This window comes from Halyomorpha halys, unplaced genomic scaffold, assembly GCF_000696795.3.
Source record: "Halyomorpha halys isolate HHAL.00 unplaced genomic scaffold, Hhal_1.1 Scaffold6.1, whole genome shotgun sequence".
Classification (NCBI taxonomy): domain Eukaryota; kingdom Metazoa; phylum Arthropoda; class Insecta; order Hemiptera; family Pentatomidae; genus Halyomorpha; species Halyomorpha halys.
The window spans coordinates 314,384-331,982 of NW_027111275.1; the positions used below are offsets into that span (position 1 = coordinate 314,384).

Sequence of the window (17,599 nt, forward strand, 5' to 3'; positions counted from 1 at the left end):
TATGTTTATGTATATATACAGTGAAGTCTCGCTTATACGAAACTCACTTATATGAAACATTCAGTTATGCGAAGAATTTCTCAATCCCCTTGAATTATTTGTATGTAATTATCCATTTATACGAAACATTCAGTTATATGAAGGAAAGTTTGGACCCACTTTATGTATATATTAGTAAATTTTATTCAGTTCTATGAATTTTTGTTTCTTCCTTGGCAAGACAAAGGACAAAAAATACCGTGAAAAACGAAACAGTAAACAACTTTTTTCCGCGAATAACATCCGGTCCCAATGACTCTTTATGTTTATATTCTACTCCCTAATGTATAATAATAAGCTCAGACAACTCCGATTCAGATGACGAAGATCCTTTTGCCTCTTCCATTTTTGCAGAAGCTCTTGAAGCATTTGAAGTTGTAAAATGTTTTATATATGCGGAAGAAATTAGCAAGAAGGAATTTAACACCTTAACAGCATGCAAAAGAATGATGTATTCAGCCAAAAGCAACATAAAACAAACAAACATAACACAATTTTTTTGTCAAAAATTAAAAAATTTGAATTAAAGATAAATTAAATTTTTATACAATAAATAATTTTTTTTCACTTTACTTTGTTTTTCTTTCAACTGCATACAACATACGTATATGTACCTACTAATTACGAGAAAAAACATTCTCAAAAATATACATACATAATATGTATTGCGTATTCGCTTATATGAAGAATTTTTGGTACCCCCTCATATTCGTATAACTGAGACTTCCCTGTATGTATATATGTATATTAGAAATAATATTCGCAATCTATTTAGAATGACAAATGAATATTAACTTTGTCTTCTATTCATTATTTCAGGGAAACTATTCATCTCTGTCAAAATTTAGAGGCTTGTGGTGTATCATTTTTGACAGTGCATGGAAGAACAGTTAAAGAAAGAAGTGAACCGGTAAACACTGAAGCTATTAGGACTATAGTTGATAGTGTAAATATACCTGTTATTGCAAATGGAGACATAAAATCTCTTAGTGACTGTTTTCGTATGAATGAACTGACTAACTGCAAAGGTAATGTATTATAAAATAATTAATGGATTTTTTTTTCTAATTTTATTATATTTTAATTTTTTCTTAAACCTAAAAATTCATTTTTTTTTTTTTTTTGTCACATTTCCTTGAAAATAATAGATTTGTGAACTGCATGAAAGTTCATAGAAGTTTGGAATGTTTTTGAATATCTGGCTTATATGTGTCATAAATTTCTCCCTTCCCCCAACTTTCATGAATTTGGACACCTCCAACAGCTTCCTTTGGTTCAAATGAGCTTAAATTGGGTATGAAGGATTTTTTTTTGACAGAACAAGATCATAAAAGTTAATGTGAATTTCAAACATCAAAATGTTTTTTCATTGCTAGTTAATTTTTTTCACGAATAATTTTTACTTCTCCTTGTATTAAATATGGATCAATCTTGCTCAATGTCGATATTCCTCACTTTTAAGAAATAGACCTTTATCAACATTTTACTCATTTTTTGCTAACTTTTGTTGCCTTTCAATGCAGCTTTGAATACAAGTTTAAGAATCTTCAGTTCTAATTGTGCTAGTATAGTACAAAACTAAACTAAAGTTATAAATGCCTTTTATCTCCATTGCTAAGTGTCTCCTGTAGTCATTCATCAGTTTTTCAATCTACCCTTCAGCTGAATAGTATTTTTTTAAAAAATCTGCTTTTGCAAAATGTATATTTCCTTATAATGTAGGCTAGGTTATTAACATTAAATGATAATTTGATCATTTTGATTACAGTAAGATTTTATATTTTTCTATAAATGCATTTCTTTTATAAAAAATTAGTTGAATTTCAGTTAGTATTTAATATCATCTGTAAATATAATTAAGACTCTATTAGTTGTTAAACTTTTGGTATCTCTGTGTTAATGTGCAATAACCATTCGGGTAGTAATAATTGAAGGGCTCCCTCTGAAAATGTTGTAACTGACTAAATTTAACAAATCAATTTTTCAGATTATTTATGTCCTTTCTGGCTGAATCTAACTGATCCTGTATTCTGTAGGTTTATTTTAAATATTTGTATTGTCTAATAGAAATGTAGGAAATAAACTGTTATGTTAGAAGATTAATATGTTTGCTAGTAAATTCATATGTATGAGACCAAAAACAAAATTCTAAAGGACAGTGACCAATCCTTCAGAGGACCTAATGAATTGCCTAGTTAAATATATTTCCTTTCTATCAAGACATACAATCCTTCTTTAATTAACATCAATTTAATTTCTTAATTATGGTCTGTTTATTTTTTAATAATAAATAAATTTAATTTTAAAGCTTACTCTGTTTTTATTAACATATTTAGTATCTTAAGTTCATTTCACTTATTTTGCTTTAATTTCTGCATTGAACACTGATGTCAGTTTAAAAATTCCTAGCTAATCTGATGACTGTAAGTGATAATTATTATTTAATCAATTCTATAATTTAAAAATCAAATTTTATTGGTCAAGATTTGGGTCATTCTCAAATAAACATTTTTTTTTTTTCGTGAGCTGAGGTAATCAGAAAAATAAAATTATTGAAAATTTATTTTGAAAACTCTCAAAAGTTTTACACAAGTACCAAGGATGGCCCTACCAAAACATTTTCCGAGTATGATATTTTTTTAATTTTCTCTGAATTTTTTTTAATGGCTAACTCATTTTTCGGGGAGCAGAGTAAAGGCCATGTGCTACTAACTCCAAGAACGCGGGCTGGAATCCGATTGTTGTAGATAATTATTTTCTGCTACACTGTATCCATGAGTCATCCCTATGGGTTCAGGGAGCCCTCCGGGGTCCACCCAGCCTCAAAAAGTGGGTACCCTTAGTTGAGAAAAAATCTGGCGGTTGAACATGTTCATGAACAAATCACTTCCTTGCACACCGTTGTTCATGAACCAGTTTCTTCCTTACAAAGCACTGGACCTCTGACTCTTTCATGAATGGTGAAAAATGAAAATCTGTAATACTGTAGTACGGGTTGCAATGGGATATATTTTCATTTTAAAGTTTTTCAAGGGTCGCATAATAACAAAAAGTTTTTTCATAACTTTTCTTGCATTTTTGAAATAGATATTACAACAGCTATTGCTTCTGGTCTAGCACACTATTAATCATTGAAATTTAGTTTGTAATTTCTACATAATCAGTAGAATCCATCCACCTATGAATGCGGCATAGCAATCCATCACTAAATCAAGGCCTCCATTTTTCTCTACCCTGTGCATTTTTATTAAAATCCATTTCCTTTTTTTTTTTTTTTAACTTTAACCTTTGTTAAAAATTTGTTATTATTGACAATATTTCAATGATTGATCAAAATAATTTAAATCTGACCCAATTTTTTACTTGTATTTTAAATATTTCTAACATAAAAGTGGAAGTTCATTTGAGAATGACATGTTCGCATTTACCTTTAGTAAATTCTTTTAGAAGTAATTTCTTTTATTTATTATTTTTTAACCTCTTATATTTTACTTTTTTAACAGACAATAAAAAAATATTGTGGTTAAGGATGTTTCATTGGAACGATTTCTGAAAAAATCATGTATAAACAGTACTGTTTTATATTAAAATTCAGTATACAAAGATTCCAAATGCACAACTACATTTGCAGGAATAGAGCATTAAAAGGTTATATCTTGTTATGAGATAGCAATGAATAAGTCCTAAATTTTTTAATGAAGGCTCATTTATGCACCAAAAATCGGTCAAAGGTAAGGTTTTTAATAAGTTTTTACTTATTCCTGAAAACTTGAAGAAATGTTAGTTATAATATATTAAGTAAGAGGTAGCTCTTCTATTTTATGTTCTGTATCAATAATTTTTATGGTATTATCTCCTGATGGTTACCAGTTACCATCTTAATACTATTAAATTGTAGATTTTAGATTTGAATCAGTAATAATTACTGCACTAAAATTAAAAATTAAATCTGATATGTTCTGAGTTTGACCATGAATAGAACTATCATATCTCACCACTAAGCAGTTTATTTCACTTCATAATGATATGGATTTAATTTTAGAACAATTTTATCATAATTTATTTCGCTAAGTTCAGCCTTAAAACTATTGTTGATAAATTTCTTCCTAGAATCAAGGCTTAACACCATTTGACTTCTTATCATAAAATCGGTACTAGTACAAATTCTTAGTGTTAATTTTCAATGAACATTATATCCATTTTATCATTATCCTTTAGCCATTACTATATTTAAAATTTTATTATTATTCAGGAGTGATGGCTGCTCGTGGTATTCTTCAGAACCCAGCAATGTTTGCAGGTATGGAAAAAACACCACTCTGTTGCATTCAAGATTGGGTTGATTTATGTAGTAAATCCGATGTGCAGTTTCAGTGTTACCATCATCATTTAGTATTTATGCTTGAAAAAGTGCTTAGTAAAATTGAAAGGAATACCTTTAACTTTTTAAAAACATTTGATCAGGTAAACAATTATTTAACTGAAAAACTTAGTATAAACATTCCAACTGCTATAAAAACAAAAAAATGTCAAGTCGAATATAGTGATATCCAGGATGGTAGTTATTTTAAGAGTAAAATTTCTCAAACTTCAGAATTAGAAGATTGTCTTCACGATACTTTCTTGTTTCATTCCTGAATTTTTCTATTAATTTTTGTATATGTATTTTACATTTAATTATATAAATATATTCTATGTTAATCTTTTCTGGTTTGTAAAATTATTTAATACTTCTTATGATTAAATTTATTCCCAAAACCATATTATAATGAATCTCTGTACAATCCTATAAGTAATTTTTTTTTGTCTAAAATTTTTATTGACTGAAGAACATTATCACATTAATCAGTAATATAGCCACTGAGAAAGAAAACTTATATAGGTTTGTCCTTTCAATTCCAATCAATTTTTGAATTAGATTTACCAGTACTCAATAATGGCTTATATGGTTCATATAAATGAAATTAATATTCTTCAACAATTTTTTCTTCCTGGCATTTTAATCTTATCTGCTAGTATACTTGTTTAAATTATTCATCCATAACATAATCTCAACTTTTTTCTTTTTGTTATATAAAGTAACTCCTTTGTAGCTATATAGACCAGTAAAATGGTATACTTTACTTTGCATCTGATGAGGTAGTATTTTTTTTTTTTTAATGTATATTATATTTTAGCTAATAATAAATACAAGTTTTTGATTATAACAGACCTCTAGATTATTTTGAAATTTTTATTAAACCTCAAAAGTTTCTATTTTGATCCCTAAAACCAATTTTACAGTAAAAATGGCGATGTATTTGTTTATAATCATTTAAATATACTGAAAAATGGGACCAAATTTGCTTCATTATACCTGACAATTTTTGAAATACAGTTCAAAAATTTTTACAGATTTTATCCACATAGGAGTGATGATTTTCAATGTGCCAATTCCTAGCTGAGGTCAATGATCTGGATACTTTTTTTTTCTAAGATGCAATCCTTTCTGAATCTTCAAATAACATGTGCTACAGTTGGATTGCTTGTTTTAAAGCCTGAAAATGCTATTTTACAGTTTAAGACACTAATGTTGCTCGATTTAACTAACTTTTCCTCTTCCAATTTTAAGTAAAAATCAAAAGTCATACATGACTGTTAATCATTGCTAATCGGTGTTTTAGTGGAAATTGGCTGGGAAGGATTTCCTTCTAATACTTTGTGTGAAATGGATCTCTTGTGAGATTGTGACATGTTATACATCGACCAATATACTCGCTATAAGTGTCTGTTTAAAGGTAAAACAAGTAAGTAAGGTAAGATACGCAATCCTTAAATAGGAAAGTGAAAATTGGAGACTTCAACTTCTACAGCATAAAAGATTTTTATTAACTTAACAATCAAAACAAACTGTATCAATGAGCAACCTGAGTAGTGCAGGAAACGTATAAAAAAATTTTGTCCTCGGTGGAGTTGATTCTCACAATAGCTTTGAATTTTTTAGTTTGTTGTTGATATCTTTTGGACAGACCAAAAATCTAGAAAAAAAGTGCAAAATGTATTTTTTTTTTTTAACTATCATGTATAGATGATTGACCATATGAGATTTGAAGGAGATGATTACGGCCGCGGTCATGAAGAAAAAAATATTTTTCAAATATTTATTGATTACCAACGTTCCATTCCACAATGCAGGTCTTCATAAGGGTTGTTGCCGTGGGTGAAGATGTAAACAATGAAACAAATAGACTTATTTAAAAAAAGTCCTGACTATCTCATTCAGACTGATATCTTTTTGTAATCTTATGGTTTTGCTTCCTATTAAAGGCTGTTTAAAGTGTGCTATTGTTTTTTAATATGTGCTCATCTATCTAATTGCGATAAGTAAGCTGTTAAACTTCAAATTCTCATTACCACTGCCGATCATAGGCAAGGGTTTCCGAAACCAGACAGATGCGATTAATATCTTTCCAGATCCTTTCTTAGAAATAGGACAAGGATTAAATTAATATACCAATACTTTTTAATTGTGAGTTACTTGAAATTATAATTGAAAATCTTGGAATGATACCCAATTTCTGAAAATATATATATGTATGTATCAATACTCTGATCAGCTATATACCCTTGTAAGAAATAAGATGTGCAAATTTAACGTTTAGAAATGAAATTTATAATTGTAAGTAGCTTTTGGTTACTACAAATTAAAAAAAAAATTATTTTAATCCTTCCTAGTAGTAGCAACTGTTAAGGGTATTTTTCTCTTCTTTATTTTAAGAAAAAATTAAATTAAAACTATTGTTTTCATAATCTTTCCAAATTATAAAATTGATTTAAATTTTATAAAAAAAAAAAAAAATGTTATAAAACAATATATAATTTATTCAGAATGGTTACGTCACCACGGTTCAGGCATATTGGTCTGTTTTAGGAAATATCCGGCATTCCAATTAAAGTCATTATCAAGCTAAGTCTTGGACGTAGACACCCAAGAATAAAGACATTGGGGGATTTAAGACACCCAAAAAGTTATTTATGCTGAATTTTATGTTGCATACTGTTCTTTATGATCCCACAAGGTATATCCCCCCCACCTATATACTATATATAATCTAAATAAATTAATTTTACAGCCATAGCAAAGCAATAAAATTTATAATTTAAAAACAAAAAATACAATCAGAATCCTGAACAAACAAAAAAAATATGATAAAAGAAAAAAGAAACATAAACAAAATGAACTATGAAAGACATTACTTTCAGACTACTTAATTTCTGCTCCAAACACCTCACTCACAAAAATTAAATATTGCAGAAACCTAATAAATACGGTAATAATTGCAACTGACTTCTTAAAAATGAAAGTTTATAATATACAAAATTAAAATTACATCCCTTACAGCCCATTGTTTCATGAAGAAATATGATTAGCTTTCATGACTGTTTTTTTTTTCTTCTACAATTATAGGGTAGTTGTTTTTTTTTACAAAACAATAAGGAAGCAATGAGGAAAATAATATAATATTTAGAAATATATTATGTATATAGATTGTACATATATTGTATTACAAAAATATAACCAAACATAAATCTGGTTATAAACTTCCAAGTATAAAATTGTGGTAAAATAAACCATGTGGCAGCAATTCGAACAACATAAAAATAAATATATGTACTTATACTGTACTACCAACAGTCAGAAAATACAAAAATAACCTTTGAGTTAACTTTATGCTATTTTAACAGTAACAAGGTTACTTTGCTTCAAATAAAAAAGCTTATAGTTAAGTTACTTTTGATATAAGCCTTTTATCATCTTATCAGTTTATATATAGAACATCCAAGTCTCATAAGGAGACAATCTAGCTATGGAATCCAACAATCAACATAAAAATCAACTAACCTGAACATTCAAATATAAATTAGAGAAAAAAATATGGTTTTGATTTTACAGAGTAAATTAGTTTACAAAAAAATAATAAAATACAATCACTAGTAAAGAAAACAACTAATCAACCACAATTGTATACAATGAAGACATTAAAAAGGTTCTCTGAAAGTACTATAACAATGTTTTAATTGAGTCGATAACTTTTGTGCAATAATTGAGGCGCTGGCTTGGGAAAGATGTTAAATTAAAAACAGAATTTTCGTTTATTCATGGGAAAATAGAGCATACATTGAGGCTTATTTTTGTGAAACCAAAAGGCCTGGAGTGTTGAAGCCAATTGGCAAAATCGTGGCTTAACAAGTCACGTTATTTTTTAAAAATAATATTGCCCTTTTTTTTTTTTTAAATAATCAATCGTACAATGTGACTTATTGTCTTTCCGATATCAGTAGCTCAATTATCAACACATGAAAGCAGAGAAATAATAATATTGAAAAAGAACAGTTATTTTTATAATATTTATTATAACTTGTTCTTTTTATTTATTTTTTTAAATAATACACTATGTAATTAAAATATAGTTCTCATTGTTGAAATATAACTGACATATTTTAGAGACATTTTAAAAGGGTTTAGCTATTTTCTACTGTATTCCAACTAATTCACTTCAAGAGTAGTATAAAATTATAATATAGAGAACTTAACTAATTAGTTGGAAATATGTGTAAAAATCAACAAAGGAATACAAGTTAATGCACAATATACATGCTCCAACACACTACTCATATATGATATTTTTGTGGACACTGAACTCAAAGAAAAAGTACATTTTAATCTTTTACATTAAAATACTATATCTAAAAATTCGTCATGAAGCACAATCCTATCCAAATCCTACACTCGGAAAATGTAAAATTCCATTGGGATTTATTAATGAGGGTAGGAAATGCAATAAGATTTATTCAATTTCTTGAGAAATGATAGAATTTTCCATCTTCATTAATTTAAAAAGAGCTTTATTAGTAAATACATATCCCACAAATTAAAAAATAAAATTATCATACTATCTATTGTTGCTTAGGAATTTGAACTGTGGCCAGTTGTGTTAAAAGAAGCACAATACATTATTTCATAAAATTTTTATCCCCAAAAAAGATGAATCCAAAAGAGAATAATTTAGATGGCTATAATGTGATATTGCTTAACTGGCCAAAGTAGATATATTAAAAGTAATAACATTACGGGATTCCAATGGTCATGCGCAGTTGTTAGTGTGCATAAAGAATGAAGCACTAGAAAGGCTAACAGTCGAGGTAAATTGAGCTAAAGATTGCTGGGATTGTATCATTAAATCTGGTTTTAATGGAATTTGACACAAGAAAGGTAGCTACTGTCTGGGGAATCCGCATTGAATCTTAAAGTTCACTAAGCCTTAACATAATTATTAGAAACTGAATTGAGTTCCATAGAGCTCACATTATTAAGGAGAAAATTGACTAGAGATACTTCTGGTAAGTTACAAAAAAAAATTGTTTAAACAAAATATGAAGAAAAAAAAATGAAACCACTTATTTCATCCAAGCAATAAAGAACGTATATAAGATTGAGAATACATTTTTCAGTAATCATAATAAACATTAATGTTCATCATCTAATTAATTGAAATAACAATGTGCCAGTGAGGTGTGGTGGGGATAGGGTGAGTAGTTTTATTATTTTTTTTAAAAAGAACTCATGAAATATCTGAATGGATGAATTGTACAGACAACTTCTATAAATTTGCCCAAACTGATGTATTAATAATTATGAATTACTAGTACAGTAATTGCCAAGAATAATACAATAATGTCAGGGTGATTTACAAGAATACTGTCAAAGATGATTTCATAACGAGATCAAATCAACAATTAATAAATTAATAGAATAAAATATGAACTTGATAACTGCTAAAAACAAATATAACATCACCTACTTAACAGATATCACTATTATGCAAATAAATAATGCCCTCAATGATGATAAATATCAAATAATAATAGATTGGCACATTATTACATAATTTTAACATAAATCAGTTTTCTTAACAATTTAGCAATGTAAATTAAGGTTTTCAATATTTCTTTTTAGTTTAAAAAATAATTATAGAGAAGTTATGAATTGTTAACAACTGAAGAGCAATTTTAACTTCCATACTCATAATTTATTCTCTCCTCTATGATTTATTTCCTATAGTTGATGTTTTGGAGAAGCATTTTCAAAATTTAGAACACATACACTCGAAAAAAGTAATTATTGCATGAGTACACAAATGAAGCATGAATCTCTTAAGTTAATCATTACATTGCCTCATTATCTATAATAAAGAACTATCCTCCTGTTTTTTTATAATTATAATTCTTTATAACCAGATCGGACCCTTAATGCATGATATAAAATGGTTGATGATAACTGACAGCAGGATGGTATTTAATTATGTTAATAATAAAATATAATGGATAACTTAAATTAGATGGTTGCAATACATTTAAGTATAAATGCAATAATTATTATTTTTTAGTGTAAAGAAATGAGAACACCTCATGGAAATGGAGAATACCTCTCCGTAATGTCAACAATAAAAAATATAGAAGAGAAGAAATGATAAGTTATTATATTTATATTATAATAATTATTAATAATATATGAAAAAAAAATTAAACAATAGGTTAAGGAACAGTTCTAATGTTTCAATTATAAATTACCTCTTTAAATACAGAAATATAGCCTTTGTTGTATATTCTACAATTGATAATGACTTATACTATTTTATAAATAAATATTCCTCTTAAGAATAATCAAAATTATTGAGAAATGAAGGAATACAGTTTACAAAAAATAAAATAAAAATTATTCATAGTTAGTGTGGTACACAAATATAAAACTAGTTAGTATAATATTATATTAATGGAAAAAGATAAATAAAGAAACAATAAAACATATAATTATATTATAAAATTGCACACTAAATATCACATCAAAACTTAAAATTTACGATAAATATTTAATAAAACTCTAAATAAGCACTAATTAAGATATAGAAACAAATTTGATCATTAATAGTAAAGGATTGCACAACAATCAAGATTTCACTGGAAAGATTCAATATGCCTGTCTTAATTGCTTTACAAAATTTACACGGCAAATTTTTAAAAGAAAGTAAGACCAGGGTGTCTACAAAACCTTATAATGGACTTTCCTAACTTTTCCAGGTTTTTGAAATAGTTACAATAAGTTGTGGGACAATAAACAACAAAGACAATTACTTTATATGCTGATTGTAATAGAGGAACAAAGTTCTATGAGCTCTTATAAAAATATCAATTATTGTTTATCACAAAAAATCTATGAAAACACCACAGTATGTTTGGCATATCATACATATACTAGTGTTTACATCAATGTTATGTAAACTTATTGAAACAAATAATGATTCTAAATCATGAGAGCAAATTTGTGTTCACCGCTGTCTTACTTAGTAAAATTCCCAGACTTAGGGTGCATCAAAGATGCATGCGGGTTTCCTGAGTCAGACGGTTGATGCCGACTGTTTCCGAGTCTGCGTTTGTATAATCCTTTGCACTTATATAATGATAAGCTCTTTCTTCTTTTTCCTTTTCCACTAGAATAATTGTTTTAAGTATTAAGAACTATAATCTAGTGAAAGTGGTGAATGACAGTGTGTCTATCTGGTTTCCGCCATCCTAATGTATGCCTGGAACACTGTTGGTGTAATAACAAATATTTTTTCTTGATTAGTACTGGAGATCACTTTAGTAAATACAGTCCATTTAAAATATTAATTTTTGTACCACACACAAAATGAACGGTCTGAGGGACAGGTAGTCCGAAACCAGAATAAATAAATCATTCTGGTAAATATCTGAGTTAGACTACTAGTGCAATTCTGCACACAGCTGCATTATGGTCAGTCCTGCTTAGTAATATACGAATATGAAGGATTATACACACACCAACTTGGCAATAGTCGGCACCGACTGTTTGACTCAGAAAACCAGCGTGCATCTTGGACATACATAGATATGTTAAGTATTTTCTTAACATAAAATAACCTGACCTTTCCAGATTTAAAAAATTATTTGACTGAAAACAGGTCTGATAGACACCCTGTAAGACCATTAGCTGAGGACAACATAAATTCCAGCATTCCGTCCAGGACACATCTTTTATTTGTAAATAATCATGGTGAGAAAGACTGGGATTGAAATAAAACTTTTCTGGACATCAAAGCACTGTTTCTGATTCAGTACCAAAAGAAGAAATATGCCATGCCCTAATAACCAAGAATGCCCACAATACAATAAACTTATCATAATCAAAAAATATTTTAAGCACTAATCAGTCAAAACTTCTCCCAATTGAAAAAGGAGTTTACCAGGAGTATAGTCTGTCTTCTCTGTATTACTTATCTTTGTAGGCAAGAAAATTAATATTTGTAAAAACAGGAACAGTGACAACACCAATCTTCTATGGAACATGCTCATCGTATAAGCTAATTATAACTTATGCTCATTTTATTACACAATGCTTATGTAATAACTCTATGGATTATTCATTACATGAGCATTGTGTATATTATTCTAATCGCCGGCAACGAAAATCTTTTAACGAGCAATAGTAGAATGGAAAGCAGAATTCAGTATGAAGGTTAGACCAGTTGTTACTAAACCTAGAAGGAAGACTATGATAGAGAAGTTGATCCCAGGGACATAGAAAAATGAAGGTCCTGGATTAAGGTAACTTGATGCTGAAAGGAATATTGAGATAGCCAAAGAAGAACTAAGAATGATAAGAAAATAGTTAAATTAATAAGAAAATAATTGACCAAAAAAAATATATTACTTTCTTGATATGTAACAGATTCTTAGCAAAAATAATTTTGATGAAGAAAGCGAAACTGGTGAAGGATTAATTTATAAAAACGTTTGGGAGAGGGGTTACATAAAATAAACAAGTGAGGTGAACAAATAAAGTAATGAGAGTGGCAGAGAAGCATTTCAGCAGATAATACTCATTGTAACCTCAGTTCCGAAAGAGAGAATGATCAACATTTCATGCACATCCTGCTGTATAGGATTTTTTAAATCCTATATAAGAACCGATTTTTTAAATTGGCTAAATGAGAAATTTCAAAGGGAACAAGCAGGTTTAGAGGAGCCAAATCTGAGAAAATTGAAATAGCAAATTCAGTGAAAATCCTTGGCAGATTTTGTTTCTATATCAAAACCATTTTTGCAGAGAAACTACTTTATATGATGTAACAATTATACACTCAGCAGTAAAAAAAGTATGCCCGAGTTACAAATGAATCATTTATGTTAATAATACTCTATAAATTGATTATAATGGATAAAATTAAAAAAATATTTTTTTAAAACTGATAAATCTTCATGAATGTAAGGTTTTCTGACAGAGGATGGTCTCCTAATAACCCTCCTTGCATGCTGAAGGGTTCTTATCCAGTCAGGTATAGAAAAAAAATACATTTTAATAACAATTAAAAAGCAATTATATTGATAAAATTGAGTATTCGGTAACAATTCTTGCAGTTTATTATCCTGCATCAAAAGAAACTTTACATCAATAAATTGAGTAAATGGAGCCATAGCAGTCAAAGCCCCAGTACTAATAAAAATCAGTTTAAACCAAACCTTAAACTTATCTGAAAAAGTTAGAACCCGGTCATCTCCATATTCTGTTTAGAGCAGTGGTTCCAAACAGGTGGTCACACCATAGGGGTGAGCCGCGGGCATGGTTTGGCAGCACATATTTTAAGAGGAAATATTGTTAAAACTACTTAATTGTTACCTTAAGTGATGTGTTAGCTAAAAGCTTTTACATTAAAAGTAAATACATTATTACAATGCCTCAGAATGCACTTTTAAGCAACCTTATCAAATAATTTATGGGAGAGATCACTCTTTGTTCCGTCAGTCAAGTCAGGAGTGGGGGATGGGCCATGGATGGTTCAAATTCTGGCTTAGTGGACTGCAGACTTCTATGAGTTGGGAACCACTGGTTTAAACCGTTTAAGTTGTATAGAGTATGGGGTCTGGTTTTTTCACAGCTGAGTGTATAATTATTTTATTTTTAATTTGAAGATGAATAAGTAAATTATTCTCAACTATCATTCACATCAGAAATCTTCTTTAACTATCTATCAATTTGGAACATTAGCAGTGTTTGACATTTCTGTTCTATATTTAGCACCAAAAATTTGAATAAGCTGCTGAAATATTGGTGGATAACTGTCCAAGGAGATGTTAGGAGCACACAATTAGGGGAAATTTCAATTCCATGAAGAAAATGATAAGGTCTATTCTTGTAAGTAAAATGTACGCTTTGAATAGAGAACAAACAACAGAGCAAAGAATAGAAATAAATACTTCCTAAAACATAATTTGGTAACTAAACACACAAAATAAATACATATAGAGAAAAATATAAAAAAATAAATAAATAATCTACACCTGATTGCAAAATGTTTTAACCACGACTAAAACATACAATAAAAATTAAATAATGTAATGATAAGATAAAGAAAAACATATCAATATCATTTGAAATAGAAAAGGCCAACTAAATCCATTGTAAATATATTGATTTGACACAAAATGTATTTTGGTCTGTTATACCAAGTTCCTTGCTATCAGAAATTTGATTTTTTTTAATTCCTAATTCCAAATTTAGGAAAAAATCCTTTAATGGTGAGTCACAAATAGATACCTGATATTCATGAAAAGCTATATATGAAACTAATATATAAAACAAACCCCTAAGGAAAAAAATCTACAAGGGTCTGGAAAATTAAATCTATGTCATCATGTTTCACAGTTGATTATGTTACAATTGACAATAGGACACATTCAAATTAATAGGTAATTAAATACATTGGCATTAATTTAAATACAATGTAATTAATTACATTGACAAAAAGTGAGTGAAACAAACTAATATATAGTTTTTTTTTCTTCAATAAATTAGCAAACAATTAAGGTAATTCGATAGCGGAGTACTTAAGAGTCAGGTTTCAAATGATAACTATTTGGAGAATATGGATTCTAAAGCTACATGGATCAATTAGAGTTTTATTAATGATAGTCTCATTCTGACAAGAATGGAAAGGTACTTGTCCTGGGAAAGGTCAAGTACCTTAAGATAGTTATTGGTAGGAAGAAGAAATCCATTAGAATCCCTATATTATTTAGAACATGTAGATTAGGACATAGGCCCCATCTAAAATAGGAATTAATGGTGATATAAGCAGTTGATCTATGATGATAATAAAGGTAACTAATATAGTTCTTTAAAAACAAAAGGTATATACAGAAATATATAATCCCAAAGGGCGATAAAAAATTCATATTACTTTATCAATACAAATGATTTACATCAAATAATTAATTACCTAAAAATGTATAGGTCCAACAAATCAGAGATAATTCACTTCAATTTTAAAATTTTAAGTTATTTGTGCCTATTTAATAATCTAGATGATTCTAAAATGTTCACTTTAAAATTTTTGAGAAATGGGTATCACAACCATTTGGATAACATTCCTCCAAGGCTAAATATGAACTAAATAGTATACACTACATTGGTAAAAACTTATTCAAATATGGATGAATAAATGAGTCTTGCGAGTCAACAATATGGTTAGATAAATATATAAAAGTAAACCTAAATAGTCACATAACTAGGTTGAGTAACTATACATCAACATCACACATAAAATGGTTATGATTAATAAATTCAAAATGTGAGAACACAAGAATAAGATTCACTCATACTAAATCAACGTAATTCTTTCGATATAATAAAATAAATATTATATATTTAACATACTTAATCTATTTCTATTGTCTTTCATTCATCCGACTAGAATACAACTTACATCATACAATGAAGTTATAAATAAATGACTAAAAATATATAAAAACTAACCTAACCTAAATTTGTACCATATTTTTTTTTCAGCTAAACTTTACTAAGGGTATTTTAATATGCATAAACATATTTTTTTTTGATAACCTAAATTTTTACAAGAGGTATCAGGATAAAGCAATCTATCATAAATTTTTAAGTATTATGATACTAAAACTAAGCTCTCATGATTCACTCTATTAACTTCTATCTATAAAATTAAGTTAAAAAATTTTTGCCATTACTTTTCAACATCATTATTACAATGATTTTTTTTTTTCATACTAAATAATTAATGAGGTTATCTTTATTTAGTTAAAAGAAAATGATTTTTATATAATATACTTACATAGCTTCCTTCTAAAAATGCCTAAGAAAGTTTATTTTATGTTATATTAGGCAAGACTAATACGCTTATATGTGTCTGCTACCCTAGGAGGAGAAGTAGATGAACAGACGAGATTTGGAATGGGGCTGCTAGCAGTTGTAACAACCTGGAAAGAACGCTGTGGCAAAGATAAAGATGTAGAAGTGTTGGGAGCCTCTTTATGTTTTAATTTATGAGTCATTAGATACTGTTTTGTACTGAATGTTCGTTGGCACACATCGCACCTGTGGGGAGGATCATCTTCATGACTAGCTTTGTGCATCAAAAAATAAGGTTTTACAACAAATTGTTTACCACAAGTTTCACAAACAAATGGCCCAGCAAGGCTATGAGTTTTCCGATGTTTTCTAACATTATCTTTCCGTCCAAAAGATTTCCCACAGAGATCACATGAATATTGCTTCTGACCAGTATGAGAAACTGAATGTCTAACAAGATGTTCCTTTCTACTAAATGTTTTACCACAATGACCACAAACAAACGGTCTTTCACCTAAACAAAAATACAAATCTTATTAACATAATCGCAGTAATCTTATTGTTTTTTTAAATATGTTCTATACAGTAAAACATTAATTATCTTATTAGCATCAGAATGATGGTATTTCTAACTAACCTAGCATACCAACAAGAGATTATTTTTTATTATCAGGTTCAAAATTATATTGTATTGTAGAATCTTACAATAGTAAAATTAATATATTTCAAAAATCTTTAAATTAATCAAAAAACAAAATAAAATTTCATATTTTTAATAAAAATACCAAATGGTTATAAGAAAAAAATTTTTTAATTAATCTGGATAGCTACGTGAGTCACAAAAATTTAAGTTTCAAGCCAAATAAAAACAGAAATATTCTGAAAACACAGAGAATAAAAGCTATCAGGTAAAAGGAAGTACAGAGAGGGAGAGAGTATTTTTAAAAATACTTTTATAAATAAATGCAAAAACATATTGTAGCGACGCTATCAGGGACCCCCAGTACAAACTTTGCTATCGCTTCCCACCAAGACGAAGTATACCTACAGGAATAGTACCCTGTAGGACGAGGTTACCATCCTTAGAGAACTTAGGCTGTTACCCGTTTAAGTCTCATCCAATCTATTCACCTCCAAATCAACTAACTTACTTAAGTGAGCACGCATTGTCGAGGCCTTCTGGTCAAGAGTACATAATCAATTGGAGTCAGATATAACACAACCACGTAGACAAGGTGGTTCCAGCCATTTTTTTTCTAAGATTAAATCTTATTGAAACTTAAAGGAGAAAATCACCCAATCCACCATTATGATTGAATTTGTCTGAATTTGAATTCACCTGAA

The 17,599-nt window shown here is 28.5% G+C and overlaps 2 protein-coding genes across 5 annotated transcripts in view; one reads left to right on the forward strand and one right to left on the reverse strand.

The window, feature by feature from the left end:
* Window positions 1–4,745, forward strand: part of Dus4 (Dihydrouridine synthase 4) — a 14,039-nt gene extending 9,294 nt beyond the window's left edge. For all 3 annotated transcript variants that reach the window (XM_067049292.1, XM_067049291.1, XM_014439162.3), the window contains 2 exons: window positions 859–1,067; window positions 4,292–4,745. In XM_067049292.1, coding sequence (XP_066905393.1) covers window positions 859–1,067; window positions 4,292–4,677 — 595 coding nt within the window. In that variant the 3' untranslated portion in view covers window positions 4,678–4,745. The remainder of the gene's footprint in view (window positions 1–858; window positions 1,068–4,291) is intronic.
* Window positions 4,746–7,537: 2,792 nt separating this feature from the next.
* LOC106692778 (uncharacterized) overlaps window positions 7,538–17,599 on the reverse strand; it is a 31,219-nt gene continuing 21,157 nt past the window's right edge. For both annotated transcript variants that reach the window (XM_014438941.3, XM_014438932.3), the window contains one exon: window positions 7,538–16,769. In XM_014438941.3, the coding sequence (XP_014294427.1) occupies window positions 16,285–16,769 (485 nt within the window). In that variant the 3' untranslated portion in view covers window positions 7,538–16,284. The remainder of the gene's footprint in view (window positions 16,770–17,599) is intronic.